The 19213-nt window shown below is 37.5% G+C and overlaps 1 protein-coding gene across 7 annotated transcripts in view; it reads left to right on the forward strand.

Moving 5' to 3' along the window:
* The window catches only part of TBC1D1 (TBC1 domain family member 1), a 110147-nt gene that overhangs the window by 55446 nt on the left and 35488 nt on the right, over positions 1-19213 (forward strand). For 4 of the 7 annotated variants that reach the window (XM_084517646.1, XM_084517644.1, XM_084517650.1 and 1 more), the window contains 10 exons: positions 1573-1677; positions 2106-2238; positions 3654-3745; positions 5373-5483; positions 7884-8012; positions 10681-10767; positions 12471-12760; positions 14480-14608; positions 16893-17012; positions 18214-18353. In XM_084517646.1, the coding sequence (XP_084373772.1) occupies positions 1573-1677; positions 2106-2238; positions 3654-3745; positions 5373-5483; positions 7884-8012; positions 10681-10767; positions 12471-12760; positions 14480-14608; positions 16893-17012; positions 18214-18353 (1336 nt within the window). The remainder of the gene's footprint in view (positions 1-1572; positions 1678-2105; positions 2239-3653; positions 3746-5372; positions 5484-7883; positions 8013-10680; positions 10768-12470; positions 12761-14479; positions 14609-16892; positions 17013-18213; positions 18354-19213) is intronic. The other 3 variants (XM_084517647.1, XM_084517649.1, XM_084517648.1) reach the window with 3 other exon arrangements.

The following is a 19213-nucleotide window of genomic DNA, read 5'->3' on the forward strand; positions in this document are numbered from 1 at the left end:
CCAGGTGGGCTCCCTCCACTGTAGCAGTTGGGTTTTCAGGAGAAATATGGACAGGGGAGTCCATGAAGGGGCACAGATGCGTTCTGAGCACGTCTCTGATGTGAGTGATGGAGGAAAACAGTCTGTGGGTTGTATCAGCCTGTTGGTGCATTATCACATAACTGCCTCCCAAAATGCTTTAGCCTGGGCATCCAACGGAGCTAGAGGAGGAAGAGCTGAGGACTTCACATCACTTCAACGTCCTTTTGATCTGCTTGTTCTCATGGTACACCAGTGCCTGGTGGTTGTCTGTGTAATTAAGCCTTTGTTGTCTATGCATAGATGCCACGGTTTGAGAAACTGGGTATCTCCATATGTGTTGAACTATTTTCCTTTATTCAGCTGGCGCGCTTTGAAGGCTTCTGTTAGTATTTCAAACAATTTATTGTTAGAGCAACATTGTTTGGGTTGCTTCAGGATATTTGATGCTATTGCATATTCTTTTTTAGGCCACCCACCCATTCTGTTCTATAGAAGTGCTTTTTATGCTTAAACACCATTATATGCTCTTTTATGTTGTTCTTATTTTTTATTATTATATTATTATATGCCTTTTTGTTAGTATTATTTTTTCTTTGTGATGAAATGACAAAGAGAATATTCAGATTCCTGCTGTATTAATAGGGAAATGGGAGTGGGGGGGGGGGGAGAAGTCCTGCAGCCATCTTCAGATTATGAAAAATCGTGACTTTGATTTAATAATAAATCAGAAATTTCAGTGACATTTGAACAATTTATTGCCTCACTTTAATATGGTTGTGCCATGACAGCTACAAGGTAGCAAAAAGGTGCTGAGTGTAACTGATTTGTATAGGTAGGTTCTCCCACTGTGCGCATCACTCAACACCGTAAGTTTTTACCACAAATTGTGCACTGAGGAGACATGTACAGGTCTGACCTAATTCTCCTAATTCATAAAAGAAAATATTCCAGCAATTCAATAAATTCAGCGTTTTGCTAGGAGGTAATGCTTATCTACTGTTGCAAGTAGATCGTGCCTGACTTTTGCATGCCTTTTAGGAGCAATAAACGCTTCCACAAGTGATCTTTAATATATTATAACCATTTTCATGTTTAAACAGACAGGCTTTTCTTGAAAAAAGGCTTTCTTTGAAAAAAGAAAAAACAGTTTTCACAGATGCTTTGATTTACTCTTACAAATCTAAAACAATTGTGTGACCACTTAAGCAAAAGGCAAGAAAAAGAGTTACCTTGGTTTCCCTGCTGTTTCCAATATTGAGTAAAATACCACTCAATATGTCTTTCTTCATCTTTGTGTTTTCCAATGGATCTATAATACTTCTTCTTTAAAAACAAAACAAATTGAACTCTGGCTAAAGTGAAACTTAAAATATTAATGAAATAGTAAATGCAATAAGAGAATCCTTTTTTTAATGGCCAGATGATTTTAAGGTAGCTGTAACATAGATATGTGATGCCTGTTGTGCTGTTGGGCCTTTCATGCTTTTTTTATAGGAAAAAAAACATTTAATGTAAATGAGACTGCTTCATTACTGCTATCTTTTATGCTAGGGAATCAGACATGTGGATCACTTTGGATTCATCTGCAGAGAATCTTCAGAAAATGGCGGCTTCCACTTTGTTTGCTACGTGTTTCAGTGTACAGATGAAGCATTGGTAAGTAAAAGAAAGGCCTACTGTAACCTTCTGTTCAGTTCTCTGTATTTTGCTGAATGTTTTCTACGCAAGGACTGCACTACTGTGCTGTGGGTCAAGTCAGTGCCTCACAACTGCAGTAGATTTTTGTTTTGTTTGTTTATTTTTCTTTTTATCATAATATAAAAAAGGTTTCTAGATAGAAGTAATATCTTTTACTAGACCACAAAAATAAAAATGGTTGGCCTGGAAGAGATAGGACTTCGTGATAAGTTTTGTCTTGTGTATGCTTTTGTGCACAGAAAGAGCACAGGAACAGCTCTTCTTTTTTAACATAAGCACCTTCCCAGCCATGACAGTGTCATTCTGAATGACTGTTTTTGTGTTAAGGAAAACAGAAGCTCTGTGGAGAAGTGAAATTCTGTTCTTTAGCACTCTGTTCTTTTCAGGTTGATGAAATCATGATGACATTGAAACAGGCTTTCACTGTAGCTGCTGTACAACAAACTTCCAAGGCCCAGCCCCAGCTCTGCGAAGGATGTCCTATGCAAAGCTTGCATAAACTCTGTGAAAAGATAGAAGGTGAGGTTCAAATAATTTTCTGGTCAAATATCTTTTTTTAACAACTTTATCAATGGACAGTATTACCTGTGAACCTGTAAGGAAAGGAATGCTTAAATAGAACTTGGGATGTGGAAAGTAGGGTTGAATATCAGTCTCTTCTATTAAGAGGACTGCAATATAAAGTTATCTATAAGCTAATAACAATTTCCAAACAAAATCTAAGCTTTCGGTTTATTTTTGAAAAATAATTGTTTAAATATAATTGAATTACAGCTAGCCTGACTCTGTTAGCCATTTAGATACAGAGAACTGTAGATAATGAACTTCTTAACAATATATGCAGCAATAGCAATGACCTGCTGTCCTATTGATCCCAATTAGACAATGGTATTACACTGCCTCTAAACATGAACCAGCAAGATTTCAATATGCATGTTTATGTTGATCTGTGCTCCCTCATTTAAATGGAGTAGTTAAAACTGTAGTTGTGGCCTAGAAAACAAGCTCAAGACAAAAAAAAAAAAATGTGTTTCAGCAAATCTCAGAGTTAGGTTTTAGTCCAATAAGCTAAAGTTGCGATCTGACAAGATGTTGTTGTGCTTAATTACACCAGACATCACTTAATACTAGGTAAGTTTTGTTAATTTAACTTGATGAACCTGGAGAACTTTCAAAACTATTTTTCACTTTGTTTTGCCCTTCAATTAGTGATATTTTTTGGGAAAGTTATTCAAGGGAAAAGAATCGTAATGTCTTTACTCGTACCATCTGGTTAATCAAAGCAGATGAAGGAGAAATGCCAGATGATGCCAAGAAAGTTAAGTACAAAATACTGCTGATGGTTTGCTGTTTTTCCACAGAAAATAGAGAGAAGCAACTTAATCCAGGATGAGAGCAGAAAAAAGTAATCTGAATGAGAGGGCAGTCAGCTTCAGATTGTCAGTAAATCTTTTCTGTGAAGTTCTCCTTTGCCTCTTGCTAACACGCAATAGTTCTGCTATTTTAAGGAGAGGCCAAGGCATACAAATGGGAGGAAATCAATAGAAAATATATTTGTACCACAAAGTCCAAGCAGTTACTGCATCAACCAGGAAAATAGTCTGCTAAAATGCTGTAATGTAGATCGTGGATTTATTTTATTTTGTGTGATGATGGACTCTTCTAGATCAGCTAAGAATATAATCCTGGTCTGTGCTCAGTAAATCTCCTTGTTGCAAAGAGTTCATGTCCCTCATTTTAAAGATGAGAGTTCAGCAGTAGCTTTAAATTAACCTATGGTTCTTTCGGATGCCCTGTTATGAAATCAAGGCAAAGGGTCAGCTCACATAACTGGTACTGATGAGCTTTAGCTTACGTTTTGTGCATATTTATGCAGTTGATTAATTCTGACTAATTTGACCCCATGATTTGTTCTTTTTTGTTCTTCATGTTAGGGCTACCCCCTTTTAAGACTAAACTAGAACTACAAAAGCATCTAACAACACTAAATAGCCAGGAGCAAGCCTCTGTTTTTGAAGAGGTTAAGGTAAGCTCTATATCTCGTATGAGGTTTTAACTCAATTAATGTTTTTTTTGCTAACATTATTGTGAAGCTCTGCATGTTTTTTTTTGTGAATTATGCATTAACTTTATATCATAGGCTATTAATCAGCTTGTGCTTTAATTTCTGTATGATTTTTTTGATATATTTTGATCTTGAAAAGGGCTTACTTTACTAATTTTTCTTCCCCTAATATTATTTTTTTCCATAAAAGCGAAGTCTTCCTCTCTGAGGAGGACTGCATACAGACTTCTTGTGGGTGAAGGCAGTAACTTGTACTTTGAGAATGTTCAGTTATTACTTTGAACAAAACAAAGGAGTGTAACATTCCCAAATTGGAAAATGTCCTGCCTGAAAGTTAACCTGGGTCTTAATACTTGTCAAGCTAACTAAAAAAAAATTTGACTTTTGATCTTCTGAATGAAATGCAGGTTAGCATGGAGGAAAACATAGTTGGATTTAAGACATATGATGGCCATTGAAGGCAATGTCATTGGGTTTGGCACCTTAGTAAAGATTAGGAAACTTCAGACTTTTTAAAAATGTTTCCTTCCTCTCTTGAGTCATTTCAGTCTCCGTCTTTGTTTCCTTGTGGCAATTAATCATCTAGTACCAAATTTGGAAGTTGCTCTATGGGAGTGATTCCATGACCTAAGTAATTTTTTTTAGTATATAGCAGCTAGCTGGCACTGTTGCCTTTTTAGTAGTCTATACACATTTTAATGGTCTGGAGCTTCTAGTAGTTACAGGAACTGAACATAACTGTTAATGCTTCTGGTAAGAGTCTGCAAACAATTAACTTGGTAAAACCAAGGGTAAAGTATGTCTCTCTTTCATATCCTTTTCATTTTTTTTTTTGCGTTGGAGTGACAGAAATTTTAGTTATTGCATTTTTACAGCTCCACACGTTGTAACCATGATTTGCATTTTTAGATAACTGCCTAAGGGGATTTTAATTAATCTAAGGTGCTCCCCTGGCCTTAGCTACTTTATGCCATATCCTCTGCATTACCTCAGTAAGGCTTAAAACCATGTCTTATGGGATTAAATTCTATCATAAATAAATTTTAAAATTATTTTCTCATGCAGTGTGTCAGATCTAAATAGAATGCAGCAGAGATGGATATATTTAGCTTATACGTTTTTGTGCACTAATTTTTAAAATATCTGTGTTACTTTCCACAAAAAGTTAAGTTTCTAATGAGAAAGTTTTCTAGGAGAAGCATCAGGCACCATTGACATACTTAATGTATTCTACAAGCTCTTTTTTATTTTTTCCTCAAAATCAAATGGACAAAAATATACTTTGAAATCATTATTTGCATGTGGTAGTTTAATACCTGTAAGGTTGGCCTTTAGTTTTCATGTAAAGTTTACATTTTAATGTAAAGTTTCTAAGTTTCACTTAGGAAGTCCAGTTTAAGTGTTTCTCTGGCTGTGTTGGTGCTTTGCTTGGGATGCTGCTGTCCTCTGGTGGACTGATACGGTAGCATCTAAGTTCAACTTGTTCTTACACTAACTACATAGTAACAGACAAAATGAAAAGGGTGAGGTATTTGCTAGTCATTTTATGAATGTGTAGTGACTGTGTTTGTGGTGTTTTTAATTAAAGAAATTAAGACCAAGAAATGATCAAAAAGAGAATGAGTTGATTATCTCTATTTTGAGAAACATGTATGAAGAAAAACAGAAGGACCACGTTCACGTTTGGGAAGCAAAACAGGTAAGTAACCATTCAGTTTTAGCCCGTGTAAGAGGGAGCCAGGAATAATCTTCCATTCCATACTTGTCTTTCCAAGGCAGCTTTCCATCACTGGCATTTTGGTACTTCAAACTGTAGGCAGCAGTGAACTCTGCTTTTCCTTATGGCTAGTGTCATGTGCCAAGACAGGCGTATGTCACGTATTTTGAGATAGCTGATACATTCTTGGAGACAGAGATGCAGTCTAGGCAGGCCACTAATGTGGTTCTTTCTTTCCCGTCACCACAATGACAATTCAGCATATGTCAGAGAATATATACAGAATTTATATATAACTGCTCTCAGCTAATCTGTGGCATTTGCCATCCCCCTGTCTGTATGAGCCAATGTCCTGACAACACATTGGACTTGATCCTTGATAAAAACCATTACATGTAGTTGATAGCTGAAAACTATTTCTTGTGTGCAAACCACCACTTGAATTGGCCTCAAGGAGGAGTAGCTGAGGAGCATTGCTGCAGAAACAGCAGCAGAGATTGTCATGTTTCCAAAGAGCTGAACTATTTATTCTGCATCAGATTGTGTCAGTGTTGTTTAATCGGCTTTATTTTTACAACACAGTTAATATTTTTTAGAAGGAATTTATGGTTTTATATGCCTTCACTTGTGACTGACTGATGTGAGACACTTTGAGGAGATCTGTATTTCAAAAGAGGATCAGTTCTCTGAAAACTTCCAGTTCTGATCATTTGACCCTTTCCAAAATATTGGCTGACTTCCACCACTGCTGCCTGGTAATCCCACTGTGATGATAGCTATTGATGATTTGTGATATAAACTAGTAAATGAATATATGGGCAGTAATTAGGCCTCTGAAGAAACTGGGGAAATAAAAGGAAGTCTTCATTTACTACTACTTTATTTTGCTAGTCTGTTTTTATTTTATGGCTTACTAGTTAATTATTGACCTTTTTGAGAAAGCAGGAAGAAGACTGTGCATGTTTAGTTCTGATTACTTAGTTTGCACATCACACCAGAAATATGTTTTTAGGAAAAAAAGAGGAGGAGAAAAGAAAGCACAACACTTGACAGGAAGAAACATTGCCTGAGGTTCTTTATCATCATATCTGAAATACCTTTATTTGGTCTAATGCCAGCTATCAAATAGTTGTCAGTTATGAATGGCTTAGAAGTAGGGATATATGAAGCAAGATAATATCTTAATGTATCTTTGGTGCGATCTGAAAATTCTTAAGACCTGCTGCAGTTTGCTCAGCTCCTGGAACCAAAACTGGTTCATCTGGCACTTGCAAAGGTGCCAAGGCTGTAAGAACAGTTGGCTTGCCCCTAGTCCATCATTTGTCTTAACATAACATTTTATATTTACTCTGATAATTTATCTCCAAAGCTGTGTAACAGCAGATACCTTTGAACATGTACTCTGGCAATGTTATTTGCCTCAGCAATCATTAACCCATAACACCCTGGTGTCTTTCATAAGAACATTGCAGCAGACAGCATCCAATTTGCCCTTTGAGGTTAACATTAATGAAAATGAAAAGAAAATACAGAAGTCTGTAATTTTGTTGTCCTGGAAATAGGTTGCTATAAAACTACATCTATACAGGACTATTTGGTGATGCTAGCGTCTGACAGATGTTAAGTTGTCCACGTACTGATAGTTACATAGATTAACATTCAAATCTCTTAAATTAGGGCCAGGTAGAGAGGGCTGCAGTGCCTGACAGCCTCAAGATGAAACCCCCCAAAAATAACACTGAAAACTGTGCTCTGGTTTCTACTGCAGGTGTTAGGTTTGGATGGTAGTATTTGCATTGTAGCATCATTTTGGTGTTTGCTACACCAATCTTCACAAGCATTAAAAATGGACTGAAACGCTTATTTAAAAAGCAGAACTCTCAATAGACTGTTAGCATTAAAGTGGAAGTGTGTTTACTGGTGAAATATATAGAGTTAGATTATCTATTATATGTGTTTGTGGCACTTATCCCCATATTTATGTGATGAAGACTCTTCAGAGTTCTTATTAAGTATATCTTGCCTGAAGAAAAGTAAATCTATTAGAAATCTTCAGTCTGTTACACATAAACATTTAGAACTTGTACAATTGTATTGTGGCATTAAAGAACATTTGTTGATAGAGCTATAAATCCCTATTGAAATGGCAGTTCTTCTGGAAGTGTGTTACTGCACTCTACAAATATAATCTGAAGACATTTTCTAGTCTTACATTAGGATAGTTTGGTAAATGTCAATGTAAGTGTAAGTAGAGAAAGACATGAAAAACCAAGGATGCCATGAGAAAGTATTGATAGATTTTACAGAGTTCTTTAGATTGTTCACTGAAATTCTGCTCCGTGCTGTTTTGTATTTCACACTTGTGTTTTTAAACACTTACAGACTTCACAATCCCCGGCTGAGAATGCTGCAAATGAGGTGCCCAGCAGTGCTTCAAGATTCAGATTAGATATGTTAAAGAACAAAGCAAAAAGATCTCTGACAGAATCATTTGAAAGTATTTTATCACGTGTAAGTATCTTCATGTTTACTGTCTCTGAATGTAGTTTCATTGTTTTATTTATTGAGCAGTAGATATGCTGCATTTGCTATCCTTTTGGGTTACAGCTAAGTGGTAAAGTCAGAGTGAAAAAGTACTTGAGTGTTCACGTTACAAGATAACAAAACAAAGAAGGGCTTTGCTAAAGAAAATACTAAGTCATGAAAGAAGTGAACTAATTACTAGATAAACAATAGTGTATACATTCATTTTTAAAAATGAACATGAAGCTGAGCATGAGAACTTATGAAAAGCTGCCATTGTTTTATTTCTCTTTAGGAATTAGAAAATAAAAGTAATCACAAATGTTCACTTCTTTTTATGTAGAAAGAAGTGATTAGGGAACTGACTAAGCGCTCCAAATGAGACTGTATTTATTAATGACAGAAGAACTGATGATTAATGAGGCAACTGAGCTTTTAAATGCTAGTGTCCAGGTTTTGGCTGGGATAAAGTTAATTTTCTTCCTGGAAGCTGGTATGGTGCTGTGTTTTGGATTTAGGATGAGAATAATGTTGATAACTCCCTGATGTTTTAGTTGTTGCAGAGCAGTGCTTACACAGAGCCAAGGACTTTTCAGCTTCTCGCTCTGTCTTGCCAGCGGGCAGACTGGGCGTGCAGCAGGAGCTGGGAGGGGACAGAACCAGGACAGCTGACCCAAACTGGCCAAAGGGATGTCCCATACCAAATGGCATCATGCTGAACAATAAAACTGGGAGGAGTTGGCTGGGAGGGCTGCCATTGCTTGGAGACTGGCTGGGCATCGGTCAATGGGTGGTGAGCAATTGCATTGCGCATCACTTGTTTTGTGTATTCTTTTATAGTTGTTGTTATTCCTATTATTTTATTTTCCCTTTTCTGTCCTGTTACACTGTCTTCATCTCAATACACAAGTTTTACTTTTTTTCACTGATTCTGTCTCCCAACCCCCTTGTGGGGAGAGTGAGCAAACGGCTGTGTGGTTCTTAGCTGCCTGCTGGTTTAAACCATAACAGTTAGAGACTACCTAAAGGCAAGCAATGTAAAGAACTTCAGAAAGCACTAGGAATATGCAGGCATGTGGGCAATATCACATCAATTCTTCACAAACAATGTCTGTCAGTACCTGTTATGGGAACAACTAACTTCTATGTGACAGTGATCCCCAAGAAAACACATTGGGAAAATGTTTATCATGAACACATGGCTGAAACTATCTCCTAATTATACAGCAGCATCTAAGAAAACAAATCAGATGTCAGATTTAAGTACTACTTAATCCCCCAGAGAGTTGTCTCATTCATATATTATTTGTTTTTGCGCTTCATTTCAAAACAGAGTGCAAAGTAGAAGGGGTTCAGGGAGATGCCTGAGGAAACCTGTAAGATTTGGAAAGACTTCTGCTTGACAAATGATTGAAAGAATCAGAACTTTCAGAGAGCTGACATGCAACAAAACCAAACAGCAAATAGTAAAGAATACAAATGAGGACACTCTCATTTCTTTTAGGCAAACTGTTAAGTTGAGGGAAGATCTAGTTTAGTTTATCTGCAAAATACTTCCTCAGAGATGCAGTTTGTAGAGACAAACTAGGCTTTCAAAGCCTATTTCAGCTGTCATACCTAACCTGTTCCCTAGAAGCAAATGATGGCAAAAGAATGGCCATGGTAAATGGCTTATTCTCACTGGTATAATTATGCATATGCTGAGGATTTGTAGTTGCATATCTCCCCTCATAACTGCCTGACCACTGTTCATAGAGTTCATCCCCACAGAATCCTGTTGTGCATGTGTTTGGGAGGTGAAACATGCTATTAGCATCGTTCTTAATTTTGCCAATTTGTCCAAAGACACATAAGCTATTGTCATATAAGCACAGTTGTGTACAGTTGTATATTGGTTCCATTTTCATCGTCATGGGTGTTTTGATGAAAGTTCTTGATTTTGTTCAGATCTGAGGCAAAGCAAAAGCACTTTGCCTCGGCTTCAAGGAAGCAATATTCACTATTAGAATAGCAGTTCAAAGAGATCATATGCCTTTGCTTCAGAACATAATGTAGTATTACCCTCTAAGGTTAGGAGGATATGAGTTACATAGTTGTGTTAACAAGTAAAAATCCATCAATAGGTTTCTTGATATTTCTGTTAGTTGCATAAAGCATTAGAGTTCAACACATTATACAAAAATATTGTCAAAAATTGCACAAAAATACTTGTCTTCTGACTGACGTTATAATACCAGAAATTATGTTTGGTGTATATTAAATTGATACAGTTTTCAGTCCTTTTTTAATAGCCCTTTCAACTTTTTGTATCTTGATAGCAAGTATCTAGTATGACAATTTCCTGGTTAGACTACTGTTAGAAGGTATTTTAATAGTGGTTATAGTGCATACGTGCAATATGTGATTATATTCATACCATGGAAAGCACATAATTGCCCATGAGAATTCCCTAATTACATAGGAATCCTTTAAAATGTCAGTGACTGCCCTGAATAAAGTCTTTGTTTCTCACAGGGGCTAAGGCTATTGCTAGGCATTTTGGAAAATTAAATTTGTTGCTGTCTTTGAAAGCTACAGATTCTATCAATTCTATGCAAGCCCTTTTTGGTATGCCTCATGTTATAATTTTAATTGTTGATGTGCTTTTTTTCTACAGGGCAGTAAAGCCAGAGGTCCACTTGACAGCTCTAGTGCTGTAGATCTAGAGAGCTCCGTGTCCAGTACCTTAAGCAGCACAAATAAAGTGAGTAAAGCCTGTAGTGTCCGTATATAGTGAGAAACTCCTGTTAGTATTACCTGAAACAACTAGTCAGATGTGAGGTGTAGTCACTAACTGATCACGTAACTGTTTTGTTCTAACATCTTGCATTCTGTTTTCATTATATTCGGGGAGTGGATAACCTAACTGATTGTGTGTGAAAACAAAGGAACCCCAGAACATCCACACAGAAGGATAAAATCAGTATCACTGAGTAGGGCTTAGGTATGCTTTCTTCCAAGAGTCCTGCTGCCACTTGATGGTCCATTGGTGCATTTCTTTATTCCTGTGCCAAACCCCTCTGAGGGTGATGGGGATGTACACACTGCAGGTAGCCTCTCTGGTCAGTCACTGTCTTCCCCTTCACTTTCCCAGCTTGAAACAATTTTTCCATTTTTTTGAATTTTTAAGTTGGTTACCCAAACCACTTTTCACGTGTATAATATGTTAAATGTATTTGAATCATCTGAGAACAACTTGAACAAAGTAATTTCACAATTCATTCTGGTAACAGATTCAGATTAAGAAATAGCAGTCACATGCTAACAGATGATCATGTATAAGGTGCTGTCATCTATAGAGTTTCACCAAAGACTTCTATTCTTTTTGATAAGTTGGTACTTAGTAAAAGTCTATATTCCTGTTCTCCAGAAGTTTCAAGTTGCCTTTAGGCCTTTCCTTGTGTTTTCTTGTGTTCCTACTCCTATAGAAAATAATGGTGCAAGAGGGATTCCATTTGAAGTAGGAATGTGTTGGACTATATACAAATACATATTTTGTATCTGTTTCCTATCATGTGAATCCATAGATGTGAAATAAAATATTACCGAACATAATCTGAATCCAGCAAAACACAGCAAAACAAATTTGATAATTACCATATTGCTGACCCTGATCTAGCTAGCTTCAGCCCTGCAAGTACATACCATGAATGCAGGACTGCATACATAAGAAGTATAAAACTAAACCAAGAAGTGGAGTAATTTCCCACTTTGCATGGTTAGAAAGTTTTTAGTCTGAACAAAGTAATATAAACAAATAACCTAGAAGAAAGCCAGTCATCTTCCTTGGATGCAGCCTAGCACTCTGCAGACTTGGATGCAGTTACCAATTCTGCTCCAGTGCCTGGTCACCTACAGTGTACTCCTGAGTACAGGTAATGGAGAGTCTTCTCTCCATGTTTACGATTCTGAAAGAATGGCTGACTTTGCAAAAATCACAAAAGGTGGGAAGTGAAGAAAAATACATGATTTGGGGCTGAAACAGGCATTTAGTCATAGGATTAAAGTCCTTTGTGTGAGTCTTAAAATGGAAAAAAGGAATCTTACGTTGTAAAATGGGGTGCTAAATAAACAGTACTCTGAAATGCTGCCTTTTTCATTGCTGTCATTGTTACCCAAACCTGACCCACCTGTTAATTTTCCCTTCCGAGTTGTGTTCAATATACTGTAAAATGCAATCACTCTCAAAATTATTTTTTCCTCTGTAGAATGGAGACTGTGATTTGATGACCCAAGTGCTTAAGAACAAAAACCACTGAATATCAGTGATTCTTTCTTTGAGATATTGTGATAAAAATGTGCAAGTCTGAAGCAGATCTCTATGGGGGTGACTAACGACATGGAACTGCAATCCCCCATACCAATGGTAAAACCACATATCAGTAACCTTGTATTTTGCTCTGCTAGGAACCACCGTTGTGTGAAAAGGAGAGAGACAGACTTCCTACACTTCCTACAGAGAATGCTGTCAAGACCAGTGGATCAGTGGGTGATCTCTCCAGCGACACAGATAGTTACCCAATTGAGCAGTCTGTTACGTTACCTCAGCAAAGCTTTCGAAGGCGAGCAAACACACTGAGTCATTTACCATCAGAAAGCCAGGAGTCTCTGGTACCTGTTGAAACATCGCCATCTGTTTCCCAGAGGAAACTTATGAGGTATCACTCAGTGAGCACAGAGACTCCTCACATGAGAAAGTAAGACTTACTAAAAGCAGGCTGTGCTTTCATTTGGTGAAGGCATATTTGGGGATGGTGATTGCATACCTGGTGTGTGTTCTTAGTGGATAAGAAATGTCACAGCAGGGTGTCACTCTTCGGAGGTTTGTAGGTATCCTGTTTAGAAACACTTCTGTCCTGCATGCTACATGGTGTTAGTTTCCATGAGCTTCAGGGGAGATGAAACATGAGACATGTAGTTCCACACTTTGTCACAAAGCTAAGTAGGATCTCTCCGAAGGCATTAGATGATATTTTTGCAAGCAATATTCAGTAATTTTTGTTGCTTCGATCTGCAAGCATTGTAAATAAATGCTCCATCTACATAGTCTATTTGTAGAGAAAAATAACATAGCATTTCTGATGCTGAAAACCTTACTGTTTGGTGAATTCATGTGTGGTTTTAAAGTAACACACAAAACTGACAGTATTGTTAGTAGAGCTAAGGCTCCTGTGCAGTGTTTCAGTGAGCCTATGTAAATTTTACTTGCAAAAGCAAGCTACTGACTGCCTTAATGCTAATATTCTTCAAGCTATCTTCCTTTGTAATCCTGCCTCAGCATTTTCAAAGTCTCTGAATGTTATGGCAGTTTTCTTTCCTCCCTCTATCTGGCTTTTTCCAATTACTATGGAAACACTTCTGTCTGTAGACTTCCATTTCACTGCCAAAACTGCTCGTTTACACAAGTTAGACAGTAGGAAATCTGTATGTGTTCCAACTTATTTTTCCCTGCAGGAGGCAGGGCAATAAAAGAACATGCCTGAAATAGGTGATGACAGGGAAAAGAAGAATTATAGCATTTAAAAGGAAACATAACCCAGGTTGCCTTTTTGTCCCTTTCTTGAACCTTTTTAATTCTTAAATACTGGAATGTGTTTGTAATGCAGTTTAGAACTTGTGCTGTTGGTCTGTTACCTTCATGAAAGTTGCCCTGACGCTTGTTGTAGCTTGTTCAGTCAGTTCCTATCTTAATATAGGAATGCAGTTAAAAATTAAGTATATTTTTAATTTGCTTGGTTATTGCTATTTGACTGTGTAATTTTTACTAAGGCCTAAGTCTGTCTGCTCTTTCACACAACTCAGCCCAAAAAAAGAAATTACTCTTGTGTACCTTTCATAGGAAACATACAAAACAAGACACAGAAGAAAACAGTACTTTGAACAAGTCATGTATGTTTTGTGAGCATTTTTTGAATAGCTTACCCTGATTGTTAAGTTGTTTTCAAAGTGTGAATGGGTCCAAATCTTCAAAACATCTAACACTTCACTTCTCATCCATGAAGTCTCTTGATTGTATGCCTGACTTTATCATAGAAACTAAGGGGAAGCAATATGAGGGAGAAGAAACAGGGTTGTTATTAACATACTTTAGGAATTTGAATTTATCATTCACTGAAATGCCTCGCTAAAGATTCGGAGTGTGTGTTTCAGACTTTGTTGATTGGGTTAAAATGTTCAGCCTCTTGCAGTTACTACATTAACTGTGAAAAATGTACGAAATGGCTGATTTGTATTTGTTACAAGTATTTGTTATTTTCAAAGATTAGAGAAGAAATTTCACTTTTATTTATTTTTTAGCTCTCCCCTTCCCATTCCCTCTCTCTTACTGTGTTTTGTTCTTTCTGCTACCTCAACTCCATTCCTCTGGTTGGAATCCCACTGTACGGTATGAACGCATCTGTCGGCGAATCTAAAAGTTCTTCTGGTCAACTTGCACGTTCTCCTACTCTAGCTCGTCTTAACCCCTCGGCCTCTTCACCCAACTTTTTTAAATATCTAAGGCATAATTCAAGTGGAGAACAAAGTGGGCATTTTGCACAAAAGAGGTGAGATAGCACCTGGACCTAGTTTGGGGTAGGATTTGTTTTACCGTGCTGTAAATATAAAGCTCTGTAGGCAAATAATTAAAGCAATTTCATAAAGACTAAGGGTGGTAGATTTTTATGGGAGGGGGAACTCAACTGCTCCACTACTGAGTGTAGCGCTGATAGCTGTGTAACTTTTTCTTTTAATGAATAAAATTTTCAGATGCATGACATTCTTTGGAGACAGTTGCTCCAAAGCAGCTTCTTGTTATGCAGCAGACAGCAGCACTACTTCAAATTGTGCCAGCGATAAGTTGCCAAGAACCTGTAATCTAGCTCGCTCTGCCTCTCCTGAATCATTCAGTTCTGTTCAGCTTTGTTCATGGTAACAGAGAAACATATTAATATCCTTTTGTGCCTGACATTTAAAGGAAAATTTACTAAGTTAACCAAAATAGGCAAGTAGTAGCTGAACTGTGGACAACCAGTACAGAAAAGGAAAAAGGGAGCTTATGTGTTTGTCTTGGTTAAATTGTCTTTAATAGCAAAATCAAATGATATTTTTCTGTTCCTTATTTCTTAAAACAGAAATGTGCATAGGGAGTATTGACACGAACCTTTTATTTTCCTGAGAACCTGAAACGAGTGGCTTCTTAAAAATCTTAACTGTGAAACCCCTTCTAGTTAAACTTCTTTTAGCTCCAAAGGCTAATGAGGCTAAATGTCCTTCAAAGCACGGTCAGCATCACTGACCATTGGCAAGCAAATTTTATTGCTGTTTGTTGTTCCTTTTCTGTTTCCTTGTATGAAAGCTTCCTGTTTCCCAAGGTGCTGGTTTTTTTGCTCCTGAGAAAGTACTCAGCCCACAACCAGTCCCTTCAGTTGCATTTGCTGAGCACTTGCTAGCGTCCCTCTCCATTTAGCTTCACCTCAGAGGTATGGTATTGCTCAGGGGAGGAAACACGAGTCTGCAATGTCCTCTTTACTGTGTTTTAACAACACTTACCCAGGCCTGAACACCACACTAATGCCCCTTTATTTGAATCCTGAAGGTCGAATTCTTAAAAGTAGGTTCTTCCACCGTAGATTTGGTGATACATTCTGCAGTAGCACTTTCTACTTCCCTTTCCCTGTTGTTTATGGGTGTACTGCAGTGAAACTCTAAATGAGACAGAGAACTGAAATGGATAGGGACATCAAATAAATTAATGAATTGAAATCAGGAAGTCAAACTGCCTAGGTTGATTGTATTCCTCTAAGTGAAATTACCAAGTAACCATAATTGATTTACTGTAAGTGTAACCTGATTACAGTTACACTGTGCTACAGCAGAATCTTCCTCATGCTTAGTACCAGCTACTAAAGAACTGTGTCACTTCGTACTTCTGGTGTTCCCAGGTTATCCCCCCCCATCCATGTTCACATCTTCAGGAGACAGAACTAAATGCCATCCAAACATAACATTAAGGTTTATCAGAAGCTTTTCTCAATAAAACTTAGTTTGTCAGGAGAAAATTCTCCTATTCGCGTGTTTTTGTGTGCTCTTCTGAGGAAAGGTCTTCAGTCTCATCAGCCAAATAACTTTCTATGTTTTCATTCCATACAGAAACTTTCCATTAACTGAGTTGTTCTTACTTCCTTCTATTAACTATCTCCTGAGTGTGTTGGGAGCTGATTATTTTAAACTAAAGAGCAGAGCTACGTAGGATGTTGTCCAGAAAACTGATGAAATTTGATTAGTGCTCCTGTCTGTTGCATCCTGAAGCTTTATTTAGGATAAATCAATCCTAAATAATGTCAGAAAGCTCAGCTTTTAGCTTAAAAGTTCCAAGCTTGTCTGAATAAAACCCTATTAAAGCTTTACAAAATGCTCTTTGCCAAAGTCTTTTTTTTCATTTGCTGGTTCAATGATTATCAGTGCCAGCTTTTCCTAACCTTTTCCTCCAAACTTGGTCAATTGTCACAACTAATATTTAAGTAAATTTTCAATTGTAAAGCTGGCATCAGTTCCTACTAGGTTAAAGGAATTTACTTGAAACACGCACTGAAAATCTTGTGCTGTGTTAAAGAATAACAAATTTGCCCGAAGTATATTTATTTATATTGGAACATTTTAGTTTGCCCAAAGAAACATGTATTGCAAAGTATCACTTTGTTAGTGGTTTTAACTTTGACTTTGGTTTCTTTGGTATTCATGCCTTGAAGATTTAGCTGCTTCTTGTTTAAAATTTAGCGGTATGTGTTTTTATTCTGTGGATTTGTACTTCCTTGTTCTAAACTATACTTTTCCCAACTGCACTCTCAGCATCTCCTACCGTACTGCCTTAAGGAAAAAGCTTCATTCTTCTTCTTCTGTGCCAAATTTCTTAAAATTTCTGGCTCCTGTAGATGAAAATAACACCTCTGACTTTAGGAGCGCAACAAGGTAGGGTTCTCTCTTTAAGCCTGGAGGTAAAACTGTGTTATTATTCAAAGGTTTCTTAGTTTGAAATACTTCAAATGCTTCTTGCACTTGCAAAATCTGACTTGTGCAACAATTCACTTGCATGTATTCTGCGTGTGATTGCTGTCAAAAAGGTGGAACCATTCCCAACTCCTCTCTTACAAAGTTTGCAGCGCTTATCCATGTTGATGTTGTGATGGTTGTGCAACTTCCATCTCTCCACTTCTGTGATTATTCCTGCCAAAGGACTATGTTTGCTGTTTTCAGTTAAGAGAATATATGTGGTTCATCCTAAGCAATGTCAGCGTCCTTGAGGTGGAAGGAGAGGACAGCCTGTGAAATGCTGTTCCCAGTTGCCAGAGCTGTTGAAAGTTCATTTATCACTCTCAGCTTGAACAAAGACCGATGTAATCACTTAGCCAATGGTTGGAGTAAAACAATGACTTGTTTAAAAATGTAATGGCTTAAATTCATTAGTGGGATTTTCAATAGGAAGACATTATCACTGTTCATTACTTCATTTCATATTCTGAATAAAAAGCTCTGTGTGTAGTTTGTGGATTTCATCAAAGGTGTAACATGTAAGGTTCCTGGATTCTGTTCACAACTTTGTTGCTTATTTCAGATGGTGACTTGGGAACACAAAGGTTAAAATTTTTGTTCTGAGTCTGTGTTGTAAAGGTGTATGCTACCTATCTGGTTCACAGAAGGCTGGAATTTTAATTAAGGTTTATAAAACTCCTTGATGTTTGCTGATAAAAGGCATCAACAGAACTCTTATCTCCTATGAGTCGCTACTAGATATTGTGGATGGCGTGGTAGTGATGGTATAGATGGTAGCAGGGCACTAAAGGTACACTATGGTGTATGTTTAAGTATCTTTAATTCGTTGTGTTTCAAGTACTGCCACAAAGAAAGCTGAAAATTAAATAAAACTTCAGAAAGCAGATTGCACAGAGCTGCCAGCTCCTTCTGGTGAACCTGAGTGATGTTTGCAGCCTTATAAAAGCATGCTGCCACTGAGCAAATTTCACCCACCTGCCACTTATGGCTTGACACAGCATGTGCACTGCACACTGTATGCCTTAGCTGATGGTTTTTGTTATATTCCCTGAACTGTATCGCTGTTCCTGGCAAATTCGGGTAACCTCCTGACAAGCCATTCTGTGTTCTGCGATTTTAGTGACTACGAATCCCAACACAGCCAGCAGGCTGTTGGTGCTGACAGCCCCGTAAGGACTCGCCGGCATTCATGGAGACAACAGATATTCCTGCGAGTGGCGACCCCTCAGAAAGCGTGTGATTCTCCCAGTCGCTATGATGGTAAGTCTTGGCTTATGTGCTTCCATGAAGGTTGTTAGCAGGTATAATCTGTGAAGTGTGGACTGTTTTGTTTTCTGAGTGGGAATATTTGCCCAGTGCTCTGTTTGTACTGTCTGTGTGATTTCCCATTCACATTTCAGTCACGCAAAGCTCATCAGCTTTTGGACTTTTTATTTTTCAGCTGTATATGTAACATAGTTCTGATAGTATAAAATTAACTAACCAGAGAAGAAATGATTTTCTAGATACACTGTTCTAATGAGTTCTGGGGGAAAAAAATGCATCACCAATGTTGCTCTGAAGAAAACACGATGCTTCTATTTCATCTTTTCATGTTAGACTATGGAACTAAGGACCAGAAAAATCCAACCCTAGCAGAAGGAATTAAATTTCTTTCATGACTTGAGTTGAGTTCTGTAGTGTGTACTTCATACCATACTGAATTTGATCTCATGTATGCAGCTTCAGTCTGTAATCCTTTACCACCTTAACCGTGATTATCCACTGTTATCTTATTTCTTTCTTAAATTTCTGTAGAGCTAAAGAACCACAGACCAGGGGGAAAAAAAAAACAAAACACCGCAAATGAGTGTGCAAGTGCATCATTTCATGTATCTCACCTTATGTGATTTAGACAATACACCACACATTGGGACCAAAAATGCCTCAGAGAACCTTGTGTCTCCAGATAATGGTCTCTGGTTCACTGAGGTTTGAATTTCACAGCTTGAGCTCTGAAAATTCTACCCTCTGACTGCAAGGTCATAGTATAAGAGTCACAAGGAACCACAGAGAACAATACACTGTAGTAAATATAGTAAACAGTAATAATCTTAATGTTTGAAATGACTGGGAAAGCT

This window comes from Aythya ferina (assembly GCF_964211825.1).
Source record: "Aythya ferina genome assembly, chromosome: 4".
Lineage (NCBI taxonomy): Eukaryota > Metazoa > Chordata > Aves > Anseriformes > Anatidae > Aythya > Aythya ferina.